The 26247-nt window shown below is 44.7% G+C and overlaps 1 protein-coding gene across 7 annotated transcripts in view; it reads left to right on the plus strand.

Annotated features, from left to right (window-relative positions):
• Window positions 1–26247, plus strand: part of Fam169b (Protein FAM169B) — a 93609-nt gene that overhangs the window by 38374 nt on the left and 28988 nt on the right. For 6 of the 7 annotated variants that reach the window (XM_063249962.1, XM_063249959.1, XM_063249960.1 and 3 more), the window contains 2 exons: window positions 16492–16577; window positions 21648–21825. The exons of the other annotated variant lie outside the window; for it this stretch is intronic. In XM_063249962.1, coding sequence (XP_063106032.1) covers window positions 16492–16577; window positions 21648–21825 — 264 coding nt within the window. The remainder of the gene's footprint in view (window positions 1–16491; window positions 16578–21647; window positions 21826–26247) is intronic. 7 annotated transcript variants of the gene reach the window in all.

Here is a 26247-nt window from a genome sequence, read left to right on the forward strand (position 1 = left end):
CTATAATTCTGCAGAAATTCAAAAAGGCACTCAGGTGTTCTGTTCCTGGAGCCGTGCGCTCTTTAATTTGGTATTTAGGAGTATCGACAGAGAGTTCTTTCCCAAACGCATCGCATACCTGATGTGACTTGAAAGGCGTTGTCCTTGCAGCTTTTGATGGTATCAGGGACCTGTTCACAGCCTGACAAATACATCACCGTCCAGAGCCTGGGTGGGACCTGGAGGATGCTGTCACTGCTGGCTTTGCCGTTTTGAGTTCTGTGTGCTAAGACCATGAGCATTGGTGAGACCGTGTGTTTAAATAGAAGCTAAGGGAACCAGGGCTGTTTGGTCGGCTCTGGGGAAGAGTTGATAAGCGGTTGAATCCATCGCTGTCACTTCCTATAACCCTGGGAGCAGATGGCAAACATCCTGGGGTTGTGAGGCACTCAGTGTTCACGCAGGTGGACCGTGGAGCCTTCCTTCCGGATTTTCCCTTGCGGAAGCTTGGATGGTGGTTGGTGTCTTGGTCTCTGGGTGGCCCCTGCTTTTCTGGCTCGAAGCTGATGTGCGCTCCCCAAGGAGACCCAGCTGAAGGCCATCAGGAAGCCCCCTTCCCCTGTACCTTATAATAGCTTTCCCCTTCACTTATTTCCCTTGTTAATTATTAATTGATCTCAAGGGTTTTCAAAATTAAAAAATAATCCCTCCTATCAAAAAAGAGACGCAGCCGTTTTAATGAGCTTCCGTATTAAATCCAAACCACTTATCCTGGCCTCAAAGTTATCATCTGCTGGCAGCCTTTCACTTTCTTCCTTTCTTTCTGTGCCCGGCATGTGTAATCAGGCAGACCTGGACTTTGGTGTCTCATAAAGCAGATGTGGTGTCTTGACTGCTGACTGCCTGGGTGTCCGGGATGAATTATCTGGGCTCCCTGGGGTTCAGTGTCATCATTTGCAGCGTGAGAACATATTACTGACTTCCCGGAGCAGCTCTGAGGAGGAAGTGACGTACGGCAAAAAGCCTGATGCCCGAGGGTCACCCAGCAGATTCTACTTCTCACGAGAAGCTGAGCCTCTCCAACTCTAAAACCCAGTGTGCAGACTGCTCAAAAACCTGCAACTTTTTATGCACTAACAAAACACTATAAACTGGAAAGTTCCACACTATGAAACTTCGTTTCAGGCACAGATTTCTCAAATATATAAATTTCTTAAGCACTTTCTTAAATATATTAGGTGTAAAATTGACTTTAGGTTCTGCGCATAAATGCATGTGACATATAAATAAATTTCATGTTTAGACTTGAGCCCTATTCCCAAGATAGCTCATTATGTATACTGTAAGTGTTTCTAACCTGGAAAAACATCCCAAATCCAAAATACTTTGGTCTGAAGCACTTCAGATAAAGGACACTTAACTTCTGTATATAAACAAGCAGCTTTACTGCAATGCAGGCCATATATCACATAATTCATCCATTGAAGGTATAATTAGGTGGCTTTTAAAATTATATCCCCAGAAGTGTAGATCCAATGCCACAGTCAATTTTGGAAAATTTTCATTACATCTGAAAGCAGCCTTTTTTCCCTTATCTGTCAGTTATTTCTTCCCTTTCTCTTCTCTAGCCCTAGGCAACTGCTACTTTACTTTGTGCATCTATGGCTTTGCCTATTCTGGATATTTTATAGAAACAGACTCATATAATATATGGCCATTTGTGCTTGACCTCTTCCTCAGGGTCATCCAGGTCCTAGCGCGTTTCTGTACCTCACTGACGTTTGAATTATGTTCCGTTGCCCAGATACTTAGTGTACCACATTTTTGTTTTGGTTGATTTGTCACTCAATACATATTTGACTGTTAGTACATTTTGAGTTATTTAGTGCTAACTTCTTGTGTCGTTTGTATCATTTGAAGTTTTAAAAATGTCCTTTATATGCAATCCAAGTGGTTTAACGATTATTTTTATTCATGTGATTATTATCCCATTACAAACACATTCCACTCATTAGCACACATTTCTGATTAATCCCTAAAGAGATTTCATGAGACTTTATGAAACACGTGCCTGACCATGAGACCGGAGGAAAATCTGGTGAGATAAAAATGATTTATGTTGGATTGTTCTCCTAACACTAGCCTAGGAACGCTAGTAAGAAAGGAAGAGAGGCCACTTACCTTTATTTGTCTTGGTGAACTGGGGCTAACTTCAAACCCAGTTTTTCTTTTCTAGGTCCTCATAGACTGCCTTTCATAGTTTGCTCCAGACCTCTGCTGGGTAGGAGGCATCGGAGAGCCAGGCATTACCTGGAAGCCTGGAATCTCCTCTCTGCATGCTGATTCACATGTGACCCTTCTGGTCCGCCCAGGAAGCACTGTCAGCTCTCAGGTAGAGTAGGGGTGACCCTTGGGGTCACATCCTCAGGCTCTGCCTGCCAAGATGTGAATTCGAGGCAGATACACCCCTTTTGTCTTCCTGCTTTTTCCAGAGGCTGCTCTGCTCCTAACTTGGAGACCACGGGTATTCAGTGACAGTGGTCCTCCCTGGCCATCAGCTTTAGATCTTTCTTCTTTGGGGTCTTCCACGTCAAGTCTAGCAGCCTCCCCGGGAAGCTTGCCCTTTTAAAAATGTGCTTGTGACTTCCGGGAGAACATGGTGGACAGATAGCAGCAGCTACAGAGGCTCTCTGAAACACCCAGCTTAGAATTCAGGAATGGTGCTGAGTAGGGAATCATAAGCAAGAGGAGATATGCTCCAGTGACACAAGAACGATCTGGGCTGAGAGAAACCAACTGGGAATGCAATCCTGGTGCTATAATAGGAACAGATAAAGCCTCAGCGTGGAAGCTGGAGCCCGCACCATTGGAAGCTGCAATTTGGGTTTCCCGCCGCCGCCGCTGCGTCTGCATCGGCTCGGCAGGGAGAGAGAGATGCGGAAGCTCTGAGAACGGGAATCGGTGAACCGAGTTGAGAGCGGGACGGGCAGGGAGCCGTGCATCCATCTCAGGTGAGTGAGGGAAAACTGGGACTCTTCCATGGTCTAGGAGACTCCAACAGAGGACATTCTGGGACCAGGCAGACTTGCGGGAACAGGGCGCTGCAGTGACTTCAGTCACCAATACCCCTCTCAAGCGGGATTGGTGAGCAGTGCCTAGCCCACCTGACGCTGCTGGCTGAGACCCAGTAGGCAAGCACAGCCCAGGTCCCAGCTCCTGAAGGTAGATTGACATGGAGGAGCGGGCCCGCATAGGCTGCCTGGTCTGCAACCTCCTGGTGTGCTGTGGTGGGTGGGAACACCTAGCCTTGCAATTCAATCAGACTGTGGCTGACAGGGAAGGAAGCTGGGCCTCCTATATACGCTTGCATATATAAGGAACAAAGAATATGGGAAGAGGCAGCAACAAGAAGGGTCCTCAGCCCCCAATCCTGAGAAAGAGGCAACAGCAGACACAGCACCAATAGAAATAAAGCGCTATCTCGAGAGCCTCATAGACAAGTTCAGGAATGAAGTTATTAATGACCTGAAGCTAGACATAAGCAGAATAGTTAGAGAAATGCTAAGCACCACCCAAGAAAAAACAGATGGTGGAATGGAAGAACAGAAAAAGAGGGGAGAATTGTTTAATGGAGAAAATAGAGAAAGCATAGAATTCGTGAAGCAGGTTCAAAGAGACTACCAGGAAACTAAAAAGTCTATCGAAAACTGGCATAACAGCTTGAAAGAAACTAAGGACAGATTATCTGAACTGGAGGTCAGATTTGTAATATGGGAGCATGAAATGAAAAACTTCTTAAAAATAACAAAGAAACAAACAGCAATAATACAAAGACTAGAAGATGATAAGAGGGTCTATAACTTAAGAATTAAGAACATAAAAGAAGAAGTAGGGATACAAACAAATGAACTACAAAAGCTACTCACAGAAATAATCCAGGAGAATTTTCCTAATTTAGCAAAAAGTAAAGATACTCAGTTGTATGAAGCATACAGGACCCCAGCCACCTACAACCCAAACAGAGCAACACCCAGGAATATAATAATTAAAATTCCAGAAATCCAATACAAGAACAGAATACTAAAAGCCGTCAGAGACAAGAAACAGATCACTTACAAGGGAACACCCATCAGAATTACAGCAGACTTCTCGGCACAAACCATCAAATCACGAAGAGTGTGGGGGGAAATAATTCAAGCTTTGAAAGATAATAATCTCCAGCCAAGATTGATATATCCTGCACAACTATCCCTGGAAATTGATGGAAAAACAAGGTGCTTCCAGGATAAATAGGAACTAGGGGAATATGCAACCACCAGTTCAACTCTACAGAGAATACTGCAAGATATTCTAAAAAAGAAAAATACGAAGAATCCAGAAATAGTGGCAGAGAGGCTACAATGAACGGAGCAGAAAACAAAATGAAGAAGACAAACTGACAACTAATGACAGAAAAAGAGCTGAACAGAAATGAGACAGAGAAGATTGGATGATAGGAACAGCTATTTTGAAGAAAATGACGTCTTAAGAGGTAATACTGATTTAGTATCATCTTGTTTTGAAGTCTCATCAAGCTTTTGTTCTTCTGTCTCCATTTGGTCTAAATAGGTGGTATCTTATTGGATTTTATTATATATGATAGTATAAGCAAAACCTTTTATAGACAAGGAGATTATACAGAAACCATTGTTTATTTTCTGTTAGTTGATTCTAAATACCCTGTAATACTGTCATTCTCTTAAATGGTTTTACATTGTTTTGATATATTTGATACTACAGTATACGAAGTTATACTCAAAGATTTCAAGGAAAGAGACAATATGGTAACTACTTTTATGTCGGGATAATCTTGTGGTGCAACACTATTTTGCTTAAATGGTTATGTTTTGATCTGCGCTGATTTGCTGTTATGCCCTCTTTTATCTCAATCTCCATTTTATTATTTACTTTTTTATCCTTTTAATTAAGGGAAAAATAAATTAAAAAATAGCAGGATATATTATAGTAACCCACTTTGACTTTCCATTATCTTGATTTAAAGCCCTGTATTGCTCTCACCATTTTGTTTTGACTGATGTTCCTCTATTCTGTTTTGCTTGATAGTACCAGGTTCGAAAGTTTAGGCAACAGCTGTGAAGATAGTGGGATTCATTATGACGCCCATTCTGGTTGACTATTATCTACTTTTGAAGACCTATAATGTCTCCAATGTTTTGGTTTTGTTCTTTACTGTTTTGTTCAATTTTATTATAACTGATGATATAGGCAATTCTATTAGAGATAGCGGGAGGCATTATGGTAACCATTGTTGATCACCTAGTATTATGCTTTTACATTATCTATTACGTCCACCCTTTTGATTTGACTGACTCTGTTCTGTTATGTCACATTTGGTTCTACTCTCTGGCAAAAGAACTGTGGGAGCAACAAAACCCAAAATATGTAATTGTCATTGTACAAAAGAGAGGAAAAGAAAGTGCTCTAAACGATATAACTGCATGTATATTTAAGTGTATAAGATAGATAATGGTATTACTGAGTTTTGTTGGATCATTGAACAGAACTGTTTGGAGTCTCACTGTTGGAATGTCCACTTTATAAGCTTTAATTTTGTAACTTGAACAATTGTTTCTGAGATGACAAAATGTAATCCATTAACTAGTGATTTCCTACTGTTTATTTTTTTCTGTAAATCTGTGTAACTTGTACCCTTTCTCTGCTTTTTTTTTTCTTTTTCTCCTTAAATAAAATTAAAAAAGAAATAAAAATGTGCTTGTGACACAAAGGATGGAACCCCAGGCTTTAGCACTGAGCTATGTTCCCAGACTGTTTTGTGTTTGTCTTTGAGACAGGGTCTCACTAAATCGGTAAGCTGCCAGGGCTGGGTGTGAACTCAGCGTCTTCCTGCCTTGCCCCTGAGTGCTGGGATTACGGGCACCTCCTGCCACACCTGGCCTGGCTTGGCTCGGCTTGGCTTTTGAGCACTGGCTCAGACTGTCTGAGTTTGCTCAGTGCCCCAGGCCTGTCCACTTTGTTTTTATGGGGTTCTCTGGGACCTGGGGTCCAACCTTGGCTATGCCACTCTTTTTTTACTCCTTCTCATGGTCACTTCTGATGGCAGCCCTCTGTGAGCTACACATTCAGGTTTTCTAGACTGTCTCTTCCTGTTGTCCTTGTCAGAAATCTTGTTGACTACTTTGCCAGGTTTCTTTTTGTAGCTGTCTTTCTGACAATACAGTAAGTCCCCAGCTTATGAACACTGGAGTTGTACACTTTCACAGGTGCAAGCGGACCTCGGGTCTGCTCACGGGTCTGCGGACATTGTTGCAGTTGTGCTGCTGTGTGTTCACTGTACAGTGAGGCAGTGTACAGCAGCGCAGTGCTCAATCAGAGCCCAGGGGTGTCCAGAAGCAAGAGGAAAGGCAGTGGTGAGTGGAGGCGGTAGCTAGGAAGTGCAAAGCAATATCTCAGACGTGTGTTTGTGTCAAAGGTGCATAAGCTTTGTTTTGTCGGACTTACAGAAGAATCAGATTTACGAATATCCTCCCAGAATGGAACTTGTTCGTAAGCTAAGCACTTGCTGTACTGATCACACTTGCTGCCCTATAAAACCAGTGGTCAGATGGTCAGAATTTTGAGCTAAGAATGTCCCAGAGGATGATAAAGATGGCAAATTGTCATTCAGTCACAGGAGAGAGACAGGAAGCTGCTGTATTTCTACACAAGTTTCAAGTGGGGAGGGCTCAGGGCTTGCTGGGAGGAGGCGGGTGCTATCCGTGGGCCTTGGGAGGAAGGTGGCAGCTTGACCCAAAGAGGGGGTGTGAGGTCTAAGAAGTGGCTTACTCCCTGCCCAGTAAACTCTGGCCTCACTTCCTGTTGTCTGGGCTCAAGGTCTGTGCCTGCCCAGGGTTCATGGATACCGACTCCTCTTCGCTGCAGGGATGGGGCCTTTGGACCCGAAGCATCAAGCCCTCCTGTACTTCAAAGCAGCTCCCTACCTTGTGGACTCCAGCTGGGAGACCCGCTAGTGCCTTCCTTGAATGTTTCCAGGTTTCTGTGCACAAAGTCATCCTATTATATTCCCAGCTTTTGTCTGCTAAGTAGGCAAAGAGGAAGGAACACAGACTCTGAAAGATGCCCAACCCCAGTGCCATCCCCTCCTCTCTAATGTCCCCAGGCATCTTTCAGAGGCTGCCTTCCTTCTGCAGACCTGATTGTGCTTAGCAGAATGCCCTGCTGTGGTGGGAAGGAGGGATGGGTGGAGGCACGGCCAGCCCACTCAGCGTGAAGCCTGCTGACAGCCAGGGAAGGGGTGCTGCGGGGAGCTGGGCAGAGGGCAGGGGCTGGAGAACCAAGGGCAGCGAGGGGACAGGGGGTAAGTGAAAGGCAAGGGTGGAAGGTTTTGCCTTGGCCTGGTGCTGGCGCCCACCACGCTTGGTAACTTAGAAGAATAACTTAGGAGATCTGTGAGGAGGTCCCTGAGCTCCTGCCTGAAGAGGCAGCGGGAGGGCAGAGGCAGGGGAAGTGAGATCTGGCTGTGGAGAAGGGTCTGGCCTGGATCCTCCGCTGGGGGGTGGATATCACTTCACAGCTGCAACAGGCCACGCTCGTCCTGGTCCTGTCACTCTGGTAGACCATAAGCTCTCTGAAGCTGTTCAGCTCTTCTGGGCTGTGCTAGGCAGCTGGCATGGCCCGGGTGTTTGCTGAATGCTCCTTAGCTCTGGGGAGCCATGGGATGTGGGGGTGCCCAAGATGAGAACCAGAGAGCAGGACACTTGGGCAAGGAGGACCAGAGACACAGAGTTCGCAGTTGTTGCTACACGCTGACATCTCTGATGAGAGCATCCAAGCCTGCAGCCAGCTCCAGGAATGTCTTGTGACCAAGCATCACACTCACCCGCCCTGCAAATTGTTCCTAATTTATTTACAGTTTTGGTGACTGCACATCATGAGCACTGCGAGAAAAACAAGCAGGGAATCGAAAAATGATGATTTCTTCCCAGAAAAACATGCCCATTAGAGCCTGGAGTGCCAGCAAGAGAGAGCCGGGCAAACATTCAGATGAAACGAGAATCACCACATAGCCTGACTTCCGCGTGGCCTTCGGGACCGGGAGGGTTCCTGTCTCCCTGAGACTCCTTGGGCCAGGTGAAGAGGGGTGGGAGCAGGGTGGGTTGTGCCCCACAGTGGCTTGGGAGCTTCCTTTACATGGTGTCTAGTGCAGGGTCTTCTGATTTGGGGGATGGGCGGGGATGGAGGCTGGATTCAGAGAGACTGTGAGTTTCTAACCCTTAGAAAGAGACCTGTCTACCAAAGCAGCCCCTGATTTCTGCTGCAGGCCTTCAAGGGAGGTGAGGGAGAAGGATGGGGTCACCCCAGTTCCATCTGGCAGGATGAGCCTATCAGCTCGACTCAGTGAAATGGGAAATCTATGTACACCTAGTAAACCGTGGGCCACTGTTGTGGGTGGCATGGGGGAGGTCTGCCCACTTAGGGCTGTCTGAGTTTCAGCAACTTTTCTGGCTTTGAGGGGTGAGGCCCCACAGATTGGCAAACACCAGGATGCAGAGTGGGGGTTCTCCAATCTTTCCCCATCCTCCCCTCTGAGCAGCACCCTGTTAGTCCCAATGGTCCTGAAGACATTGTCTTTCTGTTTTAGCCAGTAAACTCTTTTGGAATACTGTAAAGGCAGATATCAGCCTGATAACCCATCATCTGTACCTGAGGAACCCTGTTTCAGGCAGTTTCACAGCTGGGGGCAGCCCTGGCCAGAAACTCAGCCTCCATTTACACACCTGCCTCTCTGGACAGCTGATGAGCCTGGGGGGCTGTGGGTGTGGCCAGCGTCCTCAGTCAGGCAGCCAGCAGGGTTTTGTTTTTGTTGGGCCACGAGAGAACAGACCAGGACACTGTTTGCAGAGACAGCAGTGCGCTTTGGGAACACATGTTGGCGATAGTCTGGGATTTCTATCTCCATTCCCTGTTGCTTTATGGCCTTTACTATGAGTTGGATGTAGAAATAGGAGACATGGCATCTCACAATGACGTCATTCTTATGAAAAGATTCACGGTATTTGGAAATTGAGATGCTTCAAGGAAAATATCCTCAGTATCAAGGACTGAGTCTTTGTCTTGCAGGACAAAGGGGGTAGGGGTGCTTCTTGGAGGCATATGGAAGGGTTTACCACCACAACCAGGGGAGGTCTCTGTATGCTTCCCCAGCCCTGAGAAACTTGGTGTGTTCAGCTTGGCCCAGCCTGATGACTTTAAGGACTCCTTTTTTGGATGGATTGGCTTTGGTGGGGGCTTCCTTTGGCCCCAACATCATGCAGTTTAGCTGTACTGCAGGATCCAGGCGTTCCAGCCCTGTCCCTTGAGTTAAAATCTAGCAGCATGAAAACAAAATCAATTAAGGCAAAAGAGGCCTGAGAAACACAGGAGGCTGAGGCAAAAAGTGCTGCAAACCAGATGTTTCCTTCTCCATGACGAAGAGGCACCCAAGTGCCCGGGCATCTGGGGAAGTGTTTTCCTTTAAGGAAGACATCTGTATGGAAAGGGTGGCCTGAGTAATGCAGTGTGACAGTTGCTATGTCAACTAGCGTATTTTCCCCTCCCTTTCAATTATTGACCAGCTCGGTCAATGTTGCATAAAAATCATGCAATGCCATGGAATGTGTTTATGTGCCGGCCTCTGCCAGAACTTTCCAGCATTTTTTTCCGTACGTGTATTTGCTATTGAGAACATGCACTGTCACTTTGGTTTAAACGTGGGGTTTTTTTTTGGAGCTACATATTTCTTAGATTTGTAACGGGACAGTGGTGGCTGAGACTCCAGGGGAGCAACGTGGAGAGGAGGAAGGGAGAGCAAGGACTTTGCTGCCATGAGGGAGAACAGACCGAGGGGCAGGACGTGAGCATTTTGCAACAAGCTCGGGGTGAACATGCACGCGTGTGTGTAATATGTCCTGCCCTGAGTTTTACGGTGATGGCCTATTTTCTCTCCACCCTGGGCTGTGTATGCAGTAGTCTGCTGGCTACCCTGCCCTCGCTGTCTCTCACACGCATGTCAAGACCAAAACCCTCCTTCCCCATAGCTGCCCTTCAGCTTCCCAAAGGCGTCTGCACTGTCGATTCAAGCTTGGGAGCCAGGTGCCTGCACTGCTCCCCCTCTCCTCTGCCTAGGATCAGCCTGATTCCCACAGTTCCTCTCTGCCCCTTCCATGCCAGCGTGGTCACTGGGTTTCATCTTCTCTTCCTCTGGCTGCAGCCTCCCCATGTCCTCCCTGCCTCCAGTGTCACCCCTGCTCTAATCGGTTCTCCGCACTGAGGACGACAGTTGTTTATTTTCTCTTGAAGACTGTTTTAGAGGAGTTTTAGTGCCTGGCTTTAGCTTCTGCAGTTTTCAGTTCAGGAAGTCACCGAGGCTGCCCGTGTACCCTCTGCCCTTGGCCGGTCACATCCTCGTTCGCTCCACAGGGTGTTTAATGCAATCACTGAATCTACCTGGCTGCATCATAATTCCACAGATTCCCTGGTTTACATCAGATTCCCTGATGGTCTGTCCATTCTGTGAGTGGGGACAACTGTATAGTAATTGTGTCCATCATTATGATATACAGAAGATGATCCTCTTTCCAAATAATTGTGTCGGAGATTGAATTCAGGTCTTTGCACATGCAAAAAGCACAAGTTCCACTACTGAGCTACACTGCCAGGCTTTAAATAACATATATTTTTTTTAATTGCACAAGGACTAGTTCTTCCCACCCAGATATAACCACATGGTCCCTTTCCAAACTATCACTCTGGTCACATCTCTTATCTGCTCGCCTTATTCAAGTGATGTTTTAGCCTGACATCATGGCTGCACACAAGGAAACTTATATGTCCAGAGCCCTGTCCCCTGGCTGGCCATCCTCCGTCTGTCCCAGGCCAGGTCTTACAACTCTGATGCTGACCCTCCCAAACAGCCCCTGGGCGGGATCCTGGTGGCTTGCTTGTGTCCCAGTGTGGGGCTCTGGCTGGATGGCTTGTTGTCACTCTGCTGGACTGAGACTTTTGCCTTGCACCCCTGGTGCCAAGTTCAGTGCCTAGTGCTGAGTTCTTGCTGAGTACATAGCAGGTGCCCCTTTCCATCTTACAACATAAAACAGGTCCTGGAGGCCTCGGCTCTGCTCGGGCGTCCCCTTGCTGGCCTCTCCTCTCCTCTCTGAGCCAGCCTTGACCTGTCCCCTCCTCAGACTTTCTGTCTGATCCTGGCTGTGCACTCCTGTCTCTGTCCCTTCTTCCCTTGGGGCCCGATACTTAGAACAGAGGCTACTGAACACAGAGGCTGAGTGTGTTCTGCTTGGTGTCCAGCCCTCTTCACTCTTCCTGGGTCCTCACTTCCTTCCTTGAGTGGATGGAGCAGGTACTTTGTGTATCACAGCCACTCAGTGTGGGTACTGCACAGGCAGTGGGACCAAAGCAAGAATGGTGGCCGCTGACAGTCTGTGTGCCACCTTGGTGACTCTTGCTGTTGTCTGTGCTGGAACGGGACAGAGGGACAGCAGATGTAGCTGCAGGAGCCACTGTCCCCTGCTGGATGCTGCTAATTCATCACAGAGCTCCTCCTTGCTGCGTGAGACTGTGGCCTCAAAAGCCTGCCCTGTGCAGTGCTCCTGGCTGTCACGGCACATCCATTCAGGATGACAGATGACAACCAGGTCTCTCTGACCTGGCCTTGGGGGACAAAAGCACTATTTCCCCCAAAATGATTGTTTTGTCTATTTATCAGCTCAAAAAAAAAAAATCAGATCAAAGGCTCTTTGTTGCTCTAAGAAATTGCAGATGGAATAAGACTGCAGAATCACGTTGGGAGGTCCTGGGCCTGCTATGGTCCATGTCTTAATCAGATGCTGTGTCCCCACAGTGATGGGAGGAGAGGTTGGGGAGTGTGGTGGTCAGCTGAGAAAGAGGAAGAGTTAGGGGAAGATGTGGTGTGAGATGCATGCGTCACAGAGGGAAGAGACAGGTTGACAGACAGCAGCAGGCTTTCTGTGAAGATGCAAGCAGAAAGGTGGTTGGGAGAGAGACCTCCAAAAGGAAAGACAGTGCATGGCAAAGCATCTTCCATTGTCTTACAGAGCGTGGAAATATCAAAGGGTTTTCATGTTTCTTTGCAATCCCAGAGCAATGTTTGTTGGAGCAGGTGGCAGAGGATGTTTCTGGAAGCCACCAGAAACTTCCAGTAATTGAGGGATAACAGTTTCAAGCAATGAACTGTCTCACCAAGACTGCATAACCACAGATGAGAGGACGTTGTGGTCTGCATTTATCAGGCTTATGGACCAAGTGCAGGGAGGGCGTGAGATTATAGTAATATCAGGAGCTGGAGTTCGAGTACATCTGGCTTTGGAGGCTGAGTTCTGTTCCTGCACCAAGTACCCAGGGCCATCTCCAAAAGACCTCATGCTATCTTGCTGTCCATTGCCACTGAAGTCCTTTAGAGGCTGGTGTTAATTAATGAAGCTGGTGTTTTGCGGAGCTGGTATTTGTAGCTGTCTTTTCCTTTTCCAGCTCTTGTCCAGCTGCCCTGGCTGCTTGCATTGCCCTGACTGTGGCCCTGGTCATATAGAACTCTGGGCCCTGCTCATGGCTTGCAATGCTTTTCCCGTTCTCTTGCCTGGTGAAACCTTTCCCAGTAATACATTGCCAGTAAGGCTCTCGGGGAACACGTTTGCAATTCCTTCAGCTCCCTTTCTGAGTCTTCATGACAGTCAGTTCTAGGACCCATCACACCTGCCCTGTGTTGGGGTACGTGTTTAACTCTTGGAAGCTGCAGGCTGCCAGCTCCCGGGGGCCCGGACAGAGGCTTATTCACCACCCCGGGGCTAAGGATAGCACTGAGCATGCAGCAGAAACCCAGCCACGCAGAGCTGAATTCAGTCGATTTTGCTGTGACCGGATGAATCCAGGCCACTGGGATTTCACTGAGGGACCTCAGTGTCTTCACTTGTTTGGGAACCTTGAAGTGTCATGGGATAAAATCCATTACTGACATCTTTATGGTCCATGTCACCTGTCACTCGGAGGGAGAGAGAAATTAAATTGGCACAGCAAGGCTGATTTTTCACAGTGCTTTGTTGATGACTCCAAACACTGTGCATCCTGCTGCCGGTGTCCCCGGCCCCCTGTCCCCAGCCCCTGGGTGGTGGAGAATAACAGGATGCTGCTCTGGAAAGTATTTACCCTTTTTAAAAAGCACCAGTATTGTGGTTTCCATTTTCAAACCCCGGAAGTGGACTGGTTCGGGATGCTGGCAGCCATGCCCTCGGGCTGGCTCTGTGGCACCTGTCAGGCCCCCGGATTCGTCATTTGTCCTTGCTGAGATGGGGACAGCTTCTGCCTGGGCACCGCACCATCTCTCCTTCCAGCCTCCTCTGGATCGTGCATCCTTGATCAAAAGCTGCTACTTTCTGGAAAGTTGATTCCGTTTTTAAGTGTTGATTCGTTTTGAGGATGGTTAGTTTGACTGGGCTTCACTTTTATTTTATGTATACTTAGCTGTTTAAGTGTGTTTCAAAAAATTATAAAAACCTACTTCAGTCTGTTTTGCAACAGTGTGTGTGACCAATCAATGCTCCGCAGTGCACCCTGAAACTTCAAGGTATCACAGAAACATGTTCTCTGCTTGAAACTGTACTAGTAAACTGAACATCTGCTTTACAGGAACACAGTCTATTAGTAAACTGAACATCTTTGTTGTTGTTGATGATGATGTTGTTAAACAGGAAAATAATATGGCTTCATAAAGTTCATGTAAGTGCATGTAGATGCCATTTTGGAAATGAGTCACATAAATGAATAAATGAAGGCAGATGTCAAGCATTTAATTGGCCCTTCTTTCCCAGCTGGCTTCTATGAAACTTGGAAGCCCTGTCAGAGATGATAATTCCCCACCAGTATGAAGCTGCCACAGTGGGTTAGATGCTGTTGATTTTCGGAGAGGAGCAGCTGACTGCCTCAGGCCTTGTAGCCTGGCATTCTCGGCATTTTCTACTAATGCTTCTCAAATACCAGAGTGAAGTACGGCACTGCACCTGTAATGGCCCACAGAATTTTCTGGAAATCACAAACCTTATACTAACTGCTCCAGTGAGCTTTTGTCTTTTTCTCCCATTTTTATTTTATGAAACGCCCCAAGATTTCATCACTATAATAAGAGACTAACAGTGGTTATACATTGCGTATTAGTATCTTCAAAGTAGTTACTTAGAGACCAAAACGATTGTCTTACAAAGAATAACAGATAATACATAGCACAAAACTTTCTTTTCAGTGAACTCAGTCAGACTCTCGGCATCAATGAAATGCATCAACTTTATTTTTGGCGCCATGCTGATATTGTCCTCTAGATCTTCCTCTTAAAAGGATTGACTGGGAAGATACATCTTGTAATTCCTGAACCCCCAGGCTCAGATACTTGGCTTGAGAAGCAGGCATAAGAATGGTTTAAGAAAAGTGTTTTAAAAGGTACTAGAAAACAACCACAGTAACATTGGTATTTAAAGTGTAATTGTCCAGCAGGGATGGATTCCTGGGATGGATTCTCCAGAGGGATACTGAGCTGGGAGAATGAGGCTGAGGCTATGGTGGGACTCAGAAGGCATGGATCAGTGGGGGAAACTGAGGCAGGGGGCCAGAGGAGAGTCGGTCTTAGCCCTCTGGGGAGATAACCACAAGGCAGCAGAAGGGGCTGTTGGATGTGGTGACTGTACATTAAGGAGGAGAAGGAATGCTGAATAAGAGCCAGCGGAGGAGGAGGATTCAGAGAGCAGGGAATCGGTTCACCGGTGAGGACGCTGAGCACCAACCTGGTGCCCACAGTGTGCCTGGGGGTCCTGAAGCAGAATTTCCCAGCCAGCTCTGTTAAGTGATTGGAGTATTGTAACGGGGAGTCTGGGGCTTTGGGTAGCTGTATCCACAGTCTGAACTTCTGAGCACCAAGACCCATGTTCAGACTTGGACCCAAGGCGTGTTCTGAGGCAGAGCCTGAGATTTAGGACTTATGCCTAAAATGTCCCTTAAAGCCTCCTGTGCTCCCAGGTGGGGCTTTTGGAGGTGACTAGACCGTGGGTGTGTGATACTGGATCACGGGTGTGATGACTGGATTGGTCCCTTGAGTGTTTCATTAGTTCTGGGTGGGAGCTGAATGGATTGACTGAATTTGGAAAACCCACCCTGCGTGTGGGTAGCACCAGTCAATACACTGGTAGCCTGAACCCAGTAAGGAAGGCTGCTGCTTCTTTCTGCCCGGCCTGCTATAGTCTGTTTCCCCTTTGTCATGCCCTGTGCCTTATCACTGTCTATGGCTTGAACCGTGTATAAATCATGAGCTGAAATGAACCTTTCCTCCTTTAACCTGTGGGTACTGGCTATTTTGCCCAGCAGTGAGGAAATAACTCAGGCAGAGTGAGAGGAGGAGAGTGCTCCCTCCTCTTAGAGTGCTCCCATAACTCTTGGCTCCAGAGCCTCCTGATCCTCAGGCATCACCGCCACTCCTGCGAGGCGTGCACCATTCCTAAAATAAGACCCTGCCCAGGCCTCTTGCACAGCATACTGGGTTTAGGGCCCAAGGCTGGCGCCTGCCTCCGCCCCATCCCACTCTGAACTTCTGTGTCCTCCTCAGAAAAATGCTAATGGCTTATTTAATTGTGAGAATGGGAGAAAAATCATGGAAAGAAGGCAGTCCTGAGCTCAGTGCAAGGGAATACTCTGTACACAAGAAATAAGTGGATTCGCTTAATTCCCTAGTATTGGATTTCAATAAATATTGCAAGTTCCCAGTTGTGGCAAATGACTGGACTTTGATAAATGTTGTAACATGGAAAAATTGTAATTTTTACCCTTTGCCTTTTTCTGTCTTTGTGTGTGTCATATTTTTCTAAGGAATGCTGGGATATATCTTGTTTTGGAGCCAAAGATGGGCTACCCATCATGACCACTAATCGTGGTGTGTCCCCTCCAGTGGATTGAGAACTATGCAGCAGATTAGCGGGGTTTGCTCTTGGGTGTGTCTAGCTGCGCCATGGAAGTGTCTTCTTGGTACCATACTATTCATGAGGTCTTGCCTGCCCCTCTCTGGTGATGTCCCCTGTTCCTCTTCTTGGCTGCCACGATGTGGGCACTTTTGCACCACTACACTCTGTGGCCATGATATTCCTGCCTTGGGGCTGGCTGACCATGGGCTGAATCCACCCTGTCCTCCTTTACACTGCCGGCAAAGTACAGATATTGTGTGTCAGCCACATGCAAGCTGAATAATACATCTCTGAAGCGTCTGTGACATCCCATTAGAGGTGGTCACTTTACGTCCTGGTGAATGCTGTTATAAACTTCAATCTAAAAATGTCACCTGCTTTACCAACAGAGTCCTTCCTTTGATCTTGTCAGCGGCTGCATGCCCTTGAACCTGCCCCCGCTGACCAGTTTTGTGTGTACATTGTTTTTTTCCCTTGGTTTCCTCTTCAGTTGTGGCCGTTTACCTAAAGAAGTCCTGGTGGTCTACGGAAGATGTACTAAGGACTGCTGACCCCACGAGAGAAGGCCTGATGAAGGTGAGAGAACACAGTTTGAAAGGAGCACTCACAAGGCAGGCTTTTCCCAAGTCACCATCCTTACTATCCTGTTAATAACGCCTGACGGTCTGCTGCATCACTGGGTATTGATTTCCCCCCTGTTGCCATCAGCCTGGGTGGTCCCACAGCAGACCCGTCTCAGGGGTCTGCAGTCTGGAGTCCAAAATCAAGGAGTCCGTCATTGCTTTTTTTGGAGGATTGGGAGGGGGAATGTGTTCCAGGCTGTGTCTCAGCTACGGGTTGCCCTCGGTATCACTTTTGGTGGCCATCGTTGGCGTCCTTTGTGTGTTTTCCCAGGGTATTTTCCCTGTAGGCACGTCTGGAACTATAATTTTCCCTTTTTATAAGAATACCAGACATACTGTCTTAGGGAGCACCCTACTGCTCAAAGCTGGACTTGATTACCCACAGAATTCCGTTTCCAGATAGGTTCCCATTCAGAGGTACTGGGCTCTGGGACGTCAGCATCTTTGGTGGAGACACATTTAATCCATAATAATCATGCTGGGAAGGACAATAGTAGCACCTGCCCGAGTAGCCTGGTGTTGTTAATCTGTGCCATCTCTCTATTGTGTGGGAAAATTACACCTGGTGCTCCCGGGCAGTGTTTATTGGTATGAGATTCTATCCTGTACATTACCTCAGACTCTTTACAGGGTTGGTCTAATTTCAGAATCTTCAAGGTGTTTGTTTTGCACGTGAAGAAACTGAGGCTGAGTCATACAGCTGGCAAGTGGTTTAGGTGGGTACAAACATCTCTGAGCTCAAGCCTGGCATCTTTGAAGCACCGGCATTTTGTAGAGCAGTTGAAAAACAGAGATCTGGGATGGTGAAGGTGAGGGCAGGTGCACCAGTAGCTCCTTAGGTGTGGGAAGCATCCTGATGACCGAAACACTGGTTGGGCAGAGGCTAAGGAGCAATGCAGGTACCAGTCAAGATGCGGACTCTGTCTCACATCTGATTGCTGGATTTCTATCAGTTCCCTAGCTGAGAACAATGATGGGGCATCTCTGCAGTCAGAAAATGGTTTTCTATAATGCTGCTTGGCCCATTTCACAGAATCCAGTAAATATGAGTGGAAAATCAGCATTTGTTCAGGTTCACTTTGAAGAAGTTCATGATGTAGTTTCTTCTGTTGGCTGAACAACTTTTAGTTCAATTTCATCCCCACCCCAACTTGGGGGTCTTGAACATGCTAGATAAGCCCACAGCCACCAAGCTAGATCTCCAATCCTTTTTATGCATTTTATTTGTTTATTTATTTACTTGTGGTGCTAGAGACTGAACCCAGGGGCTTTGCACTGAGATACAACGCCAACCCTTTTTAAATTTTGAGACGCAAGTTTTTCTTAGTCACTAAGTTGCCCAGACTGGACTAGTACTGAAGTCCTCTACCAGTCTAATCTTTACAAAGTCTAAATTTTATTTTCGAGACAGTGTTTTGCCACGTTGCCCAGGTTCACCTCAAGCTTGTGATCCTCCTGCCTCAGCCTTCCAAACAGCTGGGATTATAGGTATATGCCACCACACCCAGCCAGTTCTGTTTTTAAAGCAACAATGTCATCAAAATGTAATTCACATACCATCTCTTTCATTCTTTGAAAGGGTACAATTCAGTGACTTTTACTATATTCGGAAAGTTGAGTATCCATCACCACCACTTCTAGAACATTTTTATCATTCCAAAAGGAGCCCCATACCTATTTGAAGATACCTCGCATTCTTCTCTTTCCCCAGGCCTGGCAAGCACTAATGGGCTTTCTCTTGTATGGAGTTGTCTGTTCTAGACATTTCATTTGGTCATCCATGCTGTGACACATATCAACATTTCATTACTTTTCTGGCCAAGTCATAGTCATGGAGTGTGATGGACGTTTGAGTTGTTTCCACTGTTAAGCTTTTATGAATAATAGTTCGATGAGCATTTACATACAGTTTTTGAGGACGTGTATTTCCAGTGTTCCTAGCTGCATACCGGAAATGGAATCACGAGCTCTGTGACAACCCCGTGTTTCACATTTTAGGAACCCGCCCAAGTGTCTTGCACAGCAGTTACCCCATTTTACGTTCTCCCAGCATTTACTGTTGTCTCCTTTCACATTCTCCATCCTCATAGTGTGAAGAGGCAGCTTACTGACATTTTGATTTGTGTTTCCCTGGTAACCAAGGATGCAGAGCATCTTTTCATGTGCTCATTGGCCATTTAGATAGCCTCTTTGGGAAAATGTTTACTGTGAACTTTGCCCCATTTTTAAGTTGGATTATTTGATTTTTTTTACTATTGAATTGTAAGAATTTTTCATATATTCTAGATACAAGTCCTTTATGTGATTTGCAAATAGCTTGCCCCATTCTTTGGGTTGTGTTTTGTAGGTCTTAACTGACTCTGTAGGTGTTATTTTGTAGATTTTTCCCCCATGCAAATAAAGAGTGACTTGGGATTCACAAAGGAGCATGATCCACCCAGCAGTACAGAGCACGCGTGGATGTGTTTCCGTCCCAGCACCCTTGTCACAGGTGGACCCTGTGACTGCTTAATGACTGATCGTTCTGAATGCTAGGAAGAATCTGATTTGTTTTTTACATCAGAATAAGAAAGTTCAGTTATTTCATTTGTCAATTTTTCTAAGTTTGAGTGAGAAACACCTCTCCCCCAGATTCTGTGAATGTGGCTTAAAATGTGAGGGAAAAGAAACTTGAACATTATTTTCACCAAATGAACCATGTTGTAAAACTCTATCCTGCCTTTACTGTACCTGGGAATGTCTCCTTTCTTCATTCGTGGAACTTTGTCTTTACTTTTTTCTTTTAATTACATTTTGTTTCTTAGCCAGATATTCTTCACAAATTACCAGAAAAACCTATCTTAATGTTCTTTCTGTTAGCATAATTAGTGATCCTAATGAGGGATTAGAACTGGATCTAAGTTTTATGTTTTTAGAAACGTTTCTAAGTCAAAATCACACGTCACACATTTTCCTCCCTGTAATGAAATGGGACAAATTAAGTGAATTTTCTTTTTCTCCTTTTTCTCCTGCCAGTTTTTGATTGGATATTTCCTTTCTGCCAGATGCAATCTGCTTTTCTCTCCTGGCTTCCCTGTGAACCTTTTGGTTTTATAAGTTGAAAAATAGAACCTCCCACATTACACGGATCAGGTCCTGAGATTTGCTAGTTATTCTTAAAGTCTGAGCTGGCTTTGGCTGCCACTGTCTGAGACACAAAATGTGGCAGCTCCTCAGGCTGAGCTGGTTCGACTTTTACAAATCTTTCCATCATCTAAAATTTGGCTCCAGATGAAGGTGAAGTATTTTATGTTCTAAGCCAGTTAATAAGTTTATTGGCACTGAACACTTTGTATCATTTGCTAGGGTGCTATGAACTGCCTTATTTTTATAATCAGTGTTTTGCAATATAGACAAGAGTCTTAGAGGTCACACGGTGAGATCCTTTAACCCTCACCCAGTGAAAAGGAGGTTCTAAAAGTGTGGGCGGCTGTCTCCCAACAAATCCTGGCTAAGATCTCACTACTATACAATGATAGTGATGCAGGTTATGAAGATGATGGTGATGATGATAGTTTAAGGCTCAAGTATTAAATATGCAATTAAGCATTACTATTTGCATTAAAGTAAGTTCCAGTTCTAATAGAAAAGGGAACACAAGAGAACCAACTGCTGGTGGCTCTTGAGTTCTCTGGAGCGGGCCTCAGAAGACCTGCCTGTTGTTTCCTGCCTGCTCCTGACAGAGCTCTTGCCCAGCTGTATCCAGTTCTCCTTGGAATGAGGCAGGAAAATCAATAAATCAATCACTTACCCCTTTGAGCATCAATTTCTTTATCTGTAAACCAAGAAGTTCCCAGTGGGTGTTGAGAATCAAATAGTCCTGTGTGGGTGGGAGCCATCGCCTAGTTAGTGGTGTGACTGATGTGCACACATGCATACACACACTCACACATGCGTGTGCACACACATGCTCACATCATGCAGGCTGTCTGTTGTAATGCAGTGTTGCAGGAATAAAATTCACTATCACAATACTACCACTGCATGAATAGATGATTGGTTGTGTCTAGTGTGTCACATCTTAGCAGCTATTTGGAGGGTTGCATTTTGGAGGACTATGGGACCACATTGTTCTAGTTTGGACCTGAAACGTCTTGTGAAGGCCCTGTGTGTTAAAGGCTTGGTCACCAGCCTCTGGTTCTGTTGGGAAGTGGTAGAACCTTCATGGGATTCAGCGGAAATCTCGCTACCAACATCTCAGGATAGCCGTGTAGTGAGCGGAGGCTTGGGAGGCCCTGATTCTGGCCATATATTTGGCATCTGTGGGCTATAAAAAATGAAAAGAATTTTAACAGGCACAAGCATGAAGTTAGTTTGACTTGTGGAGGAGAAATCTTCCAAAACTGTGGTGCTGGCTTTGAGCACAATTCACTTTCTTTATTTATGATGACTTTGCTTGGGCATGACAGTCCTGTTTTCTAGCCTAGAAGGGAGTGGTCCTGGAGTCTCAGTAATTCTCTGGGGTTGGGACTCCAATTTATGTTTGTAATTTGTCACAAGCTATCAAAAATAAGTTGCTTTTGATATAGCAACTGATCCTCCCAATTATTTTTCCTCTGCTGAGGATCATAATTCTAGGGCTAAGTCCATGCTGTTGTTAAAAATGGTAGATCGGGTTTATTTTGGGACAAGTTTGGCAGATCTACTGCAGTGGCTCACCCCAGCTCCCCTCGAGATAACTTCCTGTTTCATTAGCTTGTGATTAACTGTACTTTGACAACTTAATTCTATGTGTCTATGTCCACGGGGACTCAGGAACTCCCCAGGCATTGTCACTAGCACTGTTGTGATAAATCAGTAGTGTGAAAATGTTTGTGAATAGAGTGATTTATATTCTGGTTCTCAAGCACAAAAACAATCCTCTGACAGTGGACTATACACTTAGACCCAATTTGTGGGTCACTTCCAAGTGCAGAATTTATCATGTCTGATTTTCCTCTCTGCTCTCACTTGACTATTGTTCTTTCTTTGCTTTTCTTCAAAGGTTCAGTCCTTTGGGGAAAGGATTGTACTTTTCATTCTGAATGTCATTATTTTTGGAAGATTGGAGAGAAACTTGGACGATGATGACATGTTTTTCTTACCTCACTCTGTGAAGGAGCAAGCTAAAATTCTGTGGAAAAATGGAGCAGCTGTCGGATTTTACACAACCAAATTGAAAGGTGAGGGATGTATCACAGCCCAGGACACCACTATTTCGGCATCTTGGTGGGAGAAGAGAACTCTTAGTGTCTGCCTGTCTCAGAGAATCCCCGACTGTTGGACTCTCAGGCAATGCTGTGTCTCCTCTAAAATACTTGTGATAGTGAATGGCATACAATGACTTTCCATTTCTTTTCTTTAATGTTACCAATTAGCTTTCAGGAAAAATACCATTGCTAATAGGTGACATGTGGAGCAAAACCCACACTGAATGCCAAGAGTTACAGACATTAGCTCAGAAGGAGGGAAGTCCAGCCATGATAACAAACTTAGGGGAAGCAACTGTGGCTTATTGTGAGGTGCAGTGATTGCTGCACATGTGGGACAAGGACCTTGTTGGTGGAGGATGTGTTTCTCCTTTTAACATGTTTTCTTTAACACTTTCTCTGACTTTTAAAGGCTGTCAACATCACGGGACCAGCTGTTCCAGTACCGCAGTTTGATTCTTACAAAGTTCTTGAATTTAGTAAAGATTAACTTTCTTGGAAACTCATCATAAATGTGCTATTATTGGAGTGGAATGTTTTTTGGGGAAATAGAAAGACCCATTTTGATTTAGAGTCCTGTTCACGTTGTGGTGATGGTCTGCTTCTCCAGGACGGAATGCCTGCTTCTATTTCTCTGATATCTGGGGGATCTGGCCACTTTTCCATCTACATAGCTCTTTTGTTTGTTAGTGAAATGTTTGTCAAGGCAAATAAGAGGGGCTTCAGCATGTGGGACTTTCCACAGCCTTTCTCACCTATTTCCTTCACTGGCTCATGGATTCTGACGTATCGCTTCCTGTTATAGGTAGTCATGGTTTTAGTTGTCTTACATTTTTGTTTTATTTTTTATTATTTTGGGTTGCTGGGGAGTGAAGTCAAGGCCTCACGTAGTCTAAGCAAGTGCCGTGCCACCGAGCTGCACCACAGCACCAGTGTCAATTTTAGATGGAGATATGTGGACCTAGAGAACAGTTAAAGTGCAAGAGAATACTATTGTACTTCCTCCTTCCTGGGAGACTCATTAATGATCATTTGTCTACCATTTTCAATCTGTGAGAAAATCATTTGCAGACAGACATCCTGCTAGTAGAACCAAAACCTGTTCACACGTTCCAGCTTGCTGTGTGAGAACAGCAGGTGCAGGCAGGAGGAGCTCGGGTCTCGCCTTGCCTGGTCTTGTTCTCCCGGACACGCTGATCCCACGTGCTGCCAGTGCTGCGGAGATGAAGTAGAGATTGTGACTGCCTGTGTTTTTCTTTTAGGTCTTCATTTTGTTTCAGTTTAATATCTGAAAGGTAGTTTATCTGAATAAAAATGATTAGAAGCAGTTTCTTCGTCTTCAACATTTTGAATATGTCGCTCCAACTTTTGGCTTTCACAATTTTGGTGAGAATTCAGCTGATATTCTTATTTTTGTTGCTTCATACACAATGGGACATGGCATTCTCCTCCGAGTGCTTTCAAAATTTCCCCTTTAATTTTGGCTTATTATTATTTTTTGCAGTTGATGGGGCTGTGTGCATACCTTAGTGCATTTGTAGTACTATGACCAAGACTTGAGATGAAGTGATTTATAAACAACAGAAATTTATTTCTTAGTGTTCTAGAGGTTTAAAAGCCAAGATCAAGGTGCCTACACTGATCTACTAATGAATTTAGAGTCGCATGACTTAACAGCTTCTGTGCAAGCACCATGGCTTAGTAACATGGCGGTGAGGAGTAAGTTTCAATGGGAACCCACATTTAAACCATGGTAGGAATGATTTTTCTTTTTGGGGATTTGTTGAATGTCTTCAATATATAAATTAATGTTTTCTACCAAATTTGAAGAGTTTGGGCTACTGTTTCATGAAATACTTTTCATAGGGGCTGGGGATTTAGCTCAGCGGCATAAGGGCCTGTCTTGCAAGCAGGCAGTCGTGAGTTCGATCCCTGGTACCGATAAAAAAGAAAAAGACAAAAAAAAAGTTAAAAAAAAAAAAAGAAATACTTTTCATGCTATTTACCCTTTCCTTTCCCTGGGAGTCTAGTCATATGTATATTGAGGTACTTTATTTTTTAGTTCTCTGATTTTATTATTTAAATTTTTACCTGTACTAAGATTAGTTAATTTAAATAGACCTATATCAGTGTCATCTGCCACCTGTAATCTGTGGCAGTGCTCTTTTCAACAGCACATTTACTGAAACATTATCTGTTACCTGGGCCACCCAGAAATTTGGTTATTTTACATATCAGTTCTAGAATTCCAATTATTGTTTATAGTTTTCAGGGTTTTTTAAAAAAAGATTTCATATCCATTTATTGCTTAGTCACATATTCTTAAAATAATTTTATTAATTAAAATTAATAATTTGACTTCTTTGCATGTATTTTTAAGTCTATTTGAAGCCATTGTCTATTAATGTCTATTCTAAGTCAGTTACATTGAATGATTTTTTTCAGAGTATGGATTATGTTTTCCAGTTTTTGCATGCTTAGTAGTTTTGACAATTAATCATTGCAAATATAATGCAGGAACAAAATTGCTGTGTGTTTTCTGAGAAGTTTTGGATTTGTTCTAGTGAGCATTTAACTTGCTTAGCTCAGACTGCGAATTTTGTCTCCTCTGAGACTTGTGCATGCTGATCTCTATTTGTATGGCTTTCTGTGATTGCTTCTTTTACTTGGCTCTGCAGAAGTCCGAAAAAGTGGCAGCCAAACAAAACTTTAGACACTGATGAGACTTATTTTCTCCTTGGGTTTTTACTTCTGCTAGTTTTGGGCTCTGTATTCCTATGGTTCAAATGCTTGTACTTTGGCTTTTTGTTACTTGAGCTCCCCAAACTGAGCAATAGCTCTCGCTATGGCAGGTGCCAAACCCACGGGTTGATTCTGTATAGCTCCATCTTTGAGGAGTGGATATCTCCCTGGTCTCTGGCTTCTTTTTATGCTGGGTCTTTTGAGGTCTCCTTTATTCATGGGTAGTAGATTAGCTATAAACCAGGGATTTGGGGATTTTATGCTCTGAATTTGTGTTTCATTTATTCTGTGGTTTTCATGTGGCTCCTCACTAAATTTGTTACTTTTAAAATCCTGATTTCTAATATTTGACATATTTAGCTGGTCAGGCTACAGTTTTTCCAACTAATATTTTCTGTAATCATGGGATTAGAATTAAATTCTATGGATAGTAAGCCAGAAACCCTGAGCTTTTACCTATTCCTGTTACAGTTTTCTGAAATTAAAATTTCTTCTGACTTTTATGCACTTTTGCATGTCTTGTGGTGCCTTTGAATATTCTTAAAATTTTAGTTTTAAATAATTTTCATATCTGAAGTTTTGTATGATCATTTCATCCTGCCACCAGATTCTGAGATGGATTCAGTCCAGGTTTAGATAATAACATTTTATCTATTCTTCACTTCCCCACATCTTTTAGTTGAGAGAAGAGTGTTTACATGAATTTAAAAATGATTGTTATTAGCAGCATGTAGTAAGTTAGTAAAAGAGTAATGTAGGTGATAGCCAGATATCTTTTATAGCATTTTAATATTTTATCTATAGGATTTATTAAAACTCACTTGCATAGCCTTTCATCACTGTATTGAAATAACTGACACAGAGTAACTTTGTGAAGTGGAGAGATTTACTTAATCAGTTGGAGGCTGGAAATCCAATCAACATAGTGTAGGCTTTAGTGAGGGCCTCATGGCGATGGCGGAGGACAGAGAGGAGGGAGGATCACACATGGGATAGGGAGCCAGGGGTGGTAAGGGAGGGGTTGGGCTTGCTCTTTTTATGATAATCTTTTTTTTTTTTTTTTTTTTTTTGAGAATTACCAAGTAGTCTCACAAGAGCCATCTTATGCTTTCCAAGGCCAGTGCCCCCAGCAAGACCTGAGGACCTCCCATTGGGCCCTATCTTTTAAAGGTCCCATTGCCTCCCATTAGAACTACCTTGAGGACCAAGCTTCCGATGCATGGGCGCTTGAGTCTCCATCCAGTCCACAGCGTGCATGTGAAGGCGTGTGGGGTGATTGGCAGTGGGAGGGCATCTTAGCTCCACAGTTGTGAACTATTAGTGATGTGTCTTCAACCTTGGCTCTGTCTTTGGAGCTAGTCAGTGGTGTGTTGATGGGCACGGTGCTTCTCAGCTTTTTAGCAGTGTGGCTTCTCATCATTTGTTTAGATCCATGTGGTTCAGAATATCTGTAAATTTAGCTTCAATTTTCCTGAAAGTTATAATTCTATTTTGTAAGGAAAAAAATGTACAAATTCAAGGCATAAATAGGATCACAGGGCCAGGTTCTGCCTACTGAAGGGTGCTTGAATCTCTCCAATTTATGATAATTCAGCTTACCTTTTAAAAAGTCTCATGATGATACGAAAATGATACACATTTAGTAGAAACCAT

The sequence above is a fragment of the Cavia porcellus genome, unplaced genomic scaffold, assembly GCF_034190915.1.
Source record: "Cavia porcellus strain 051 isolate PalLab524CR breed Dunkin Hartley unplaced genomic scaffold, mCavPor4.1 scaffold_6, whole genome shotgun sequence".
Lineage (NCBI taxonomy): Eukaryota > Metazoa > Chordata > Mammalia > Rodentia > Caviidae > Cavia > Cavia porcellus.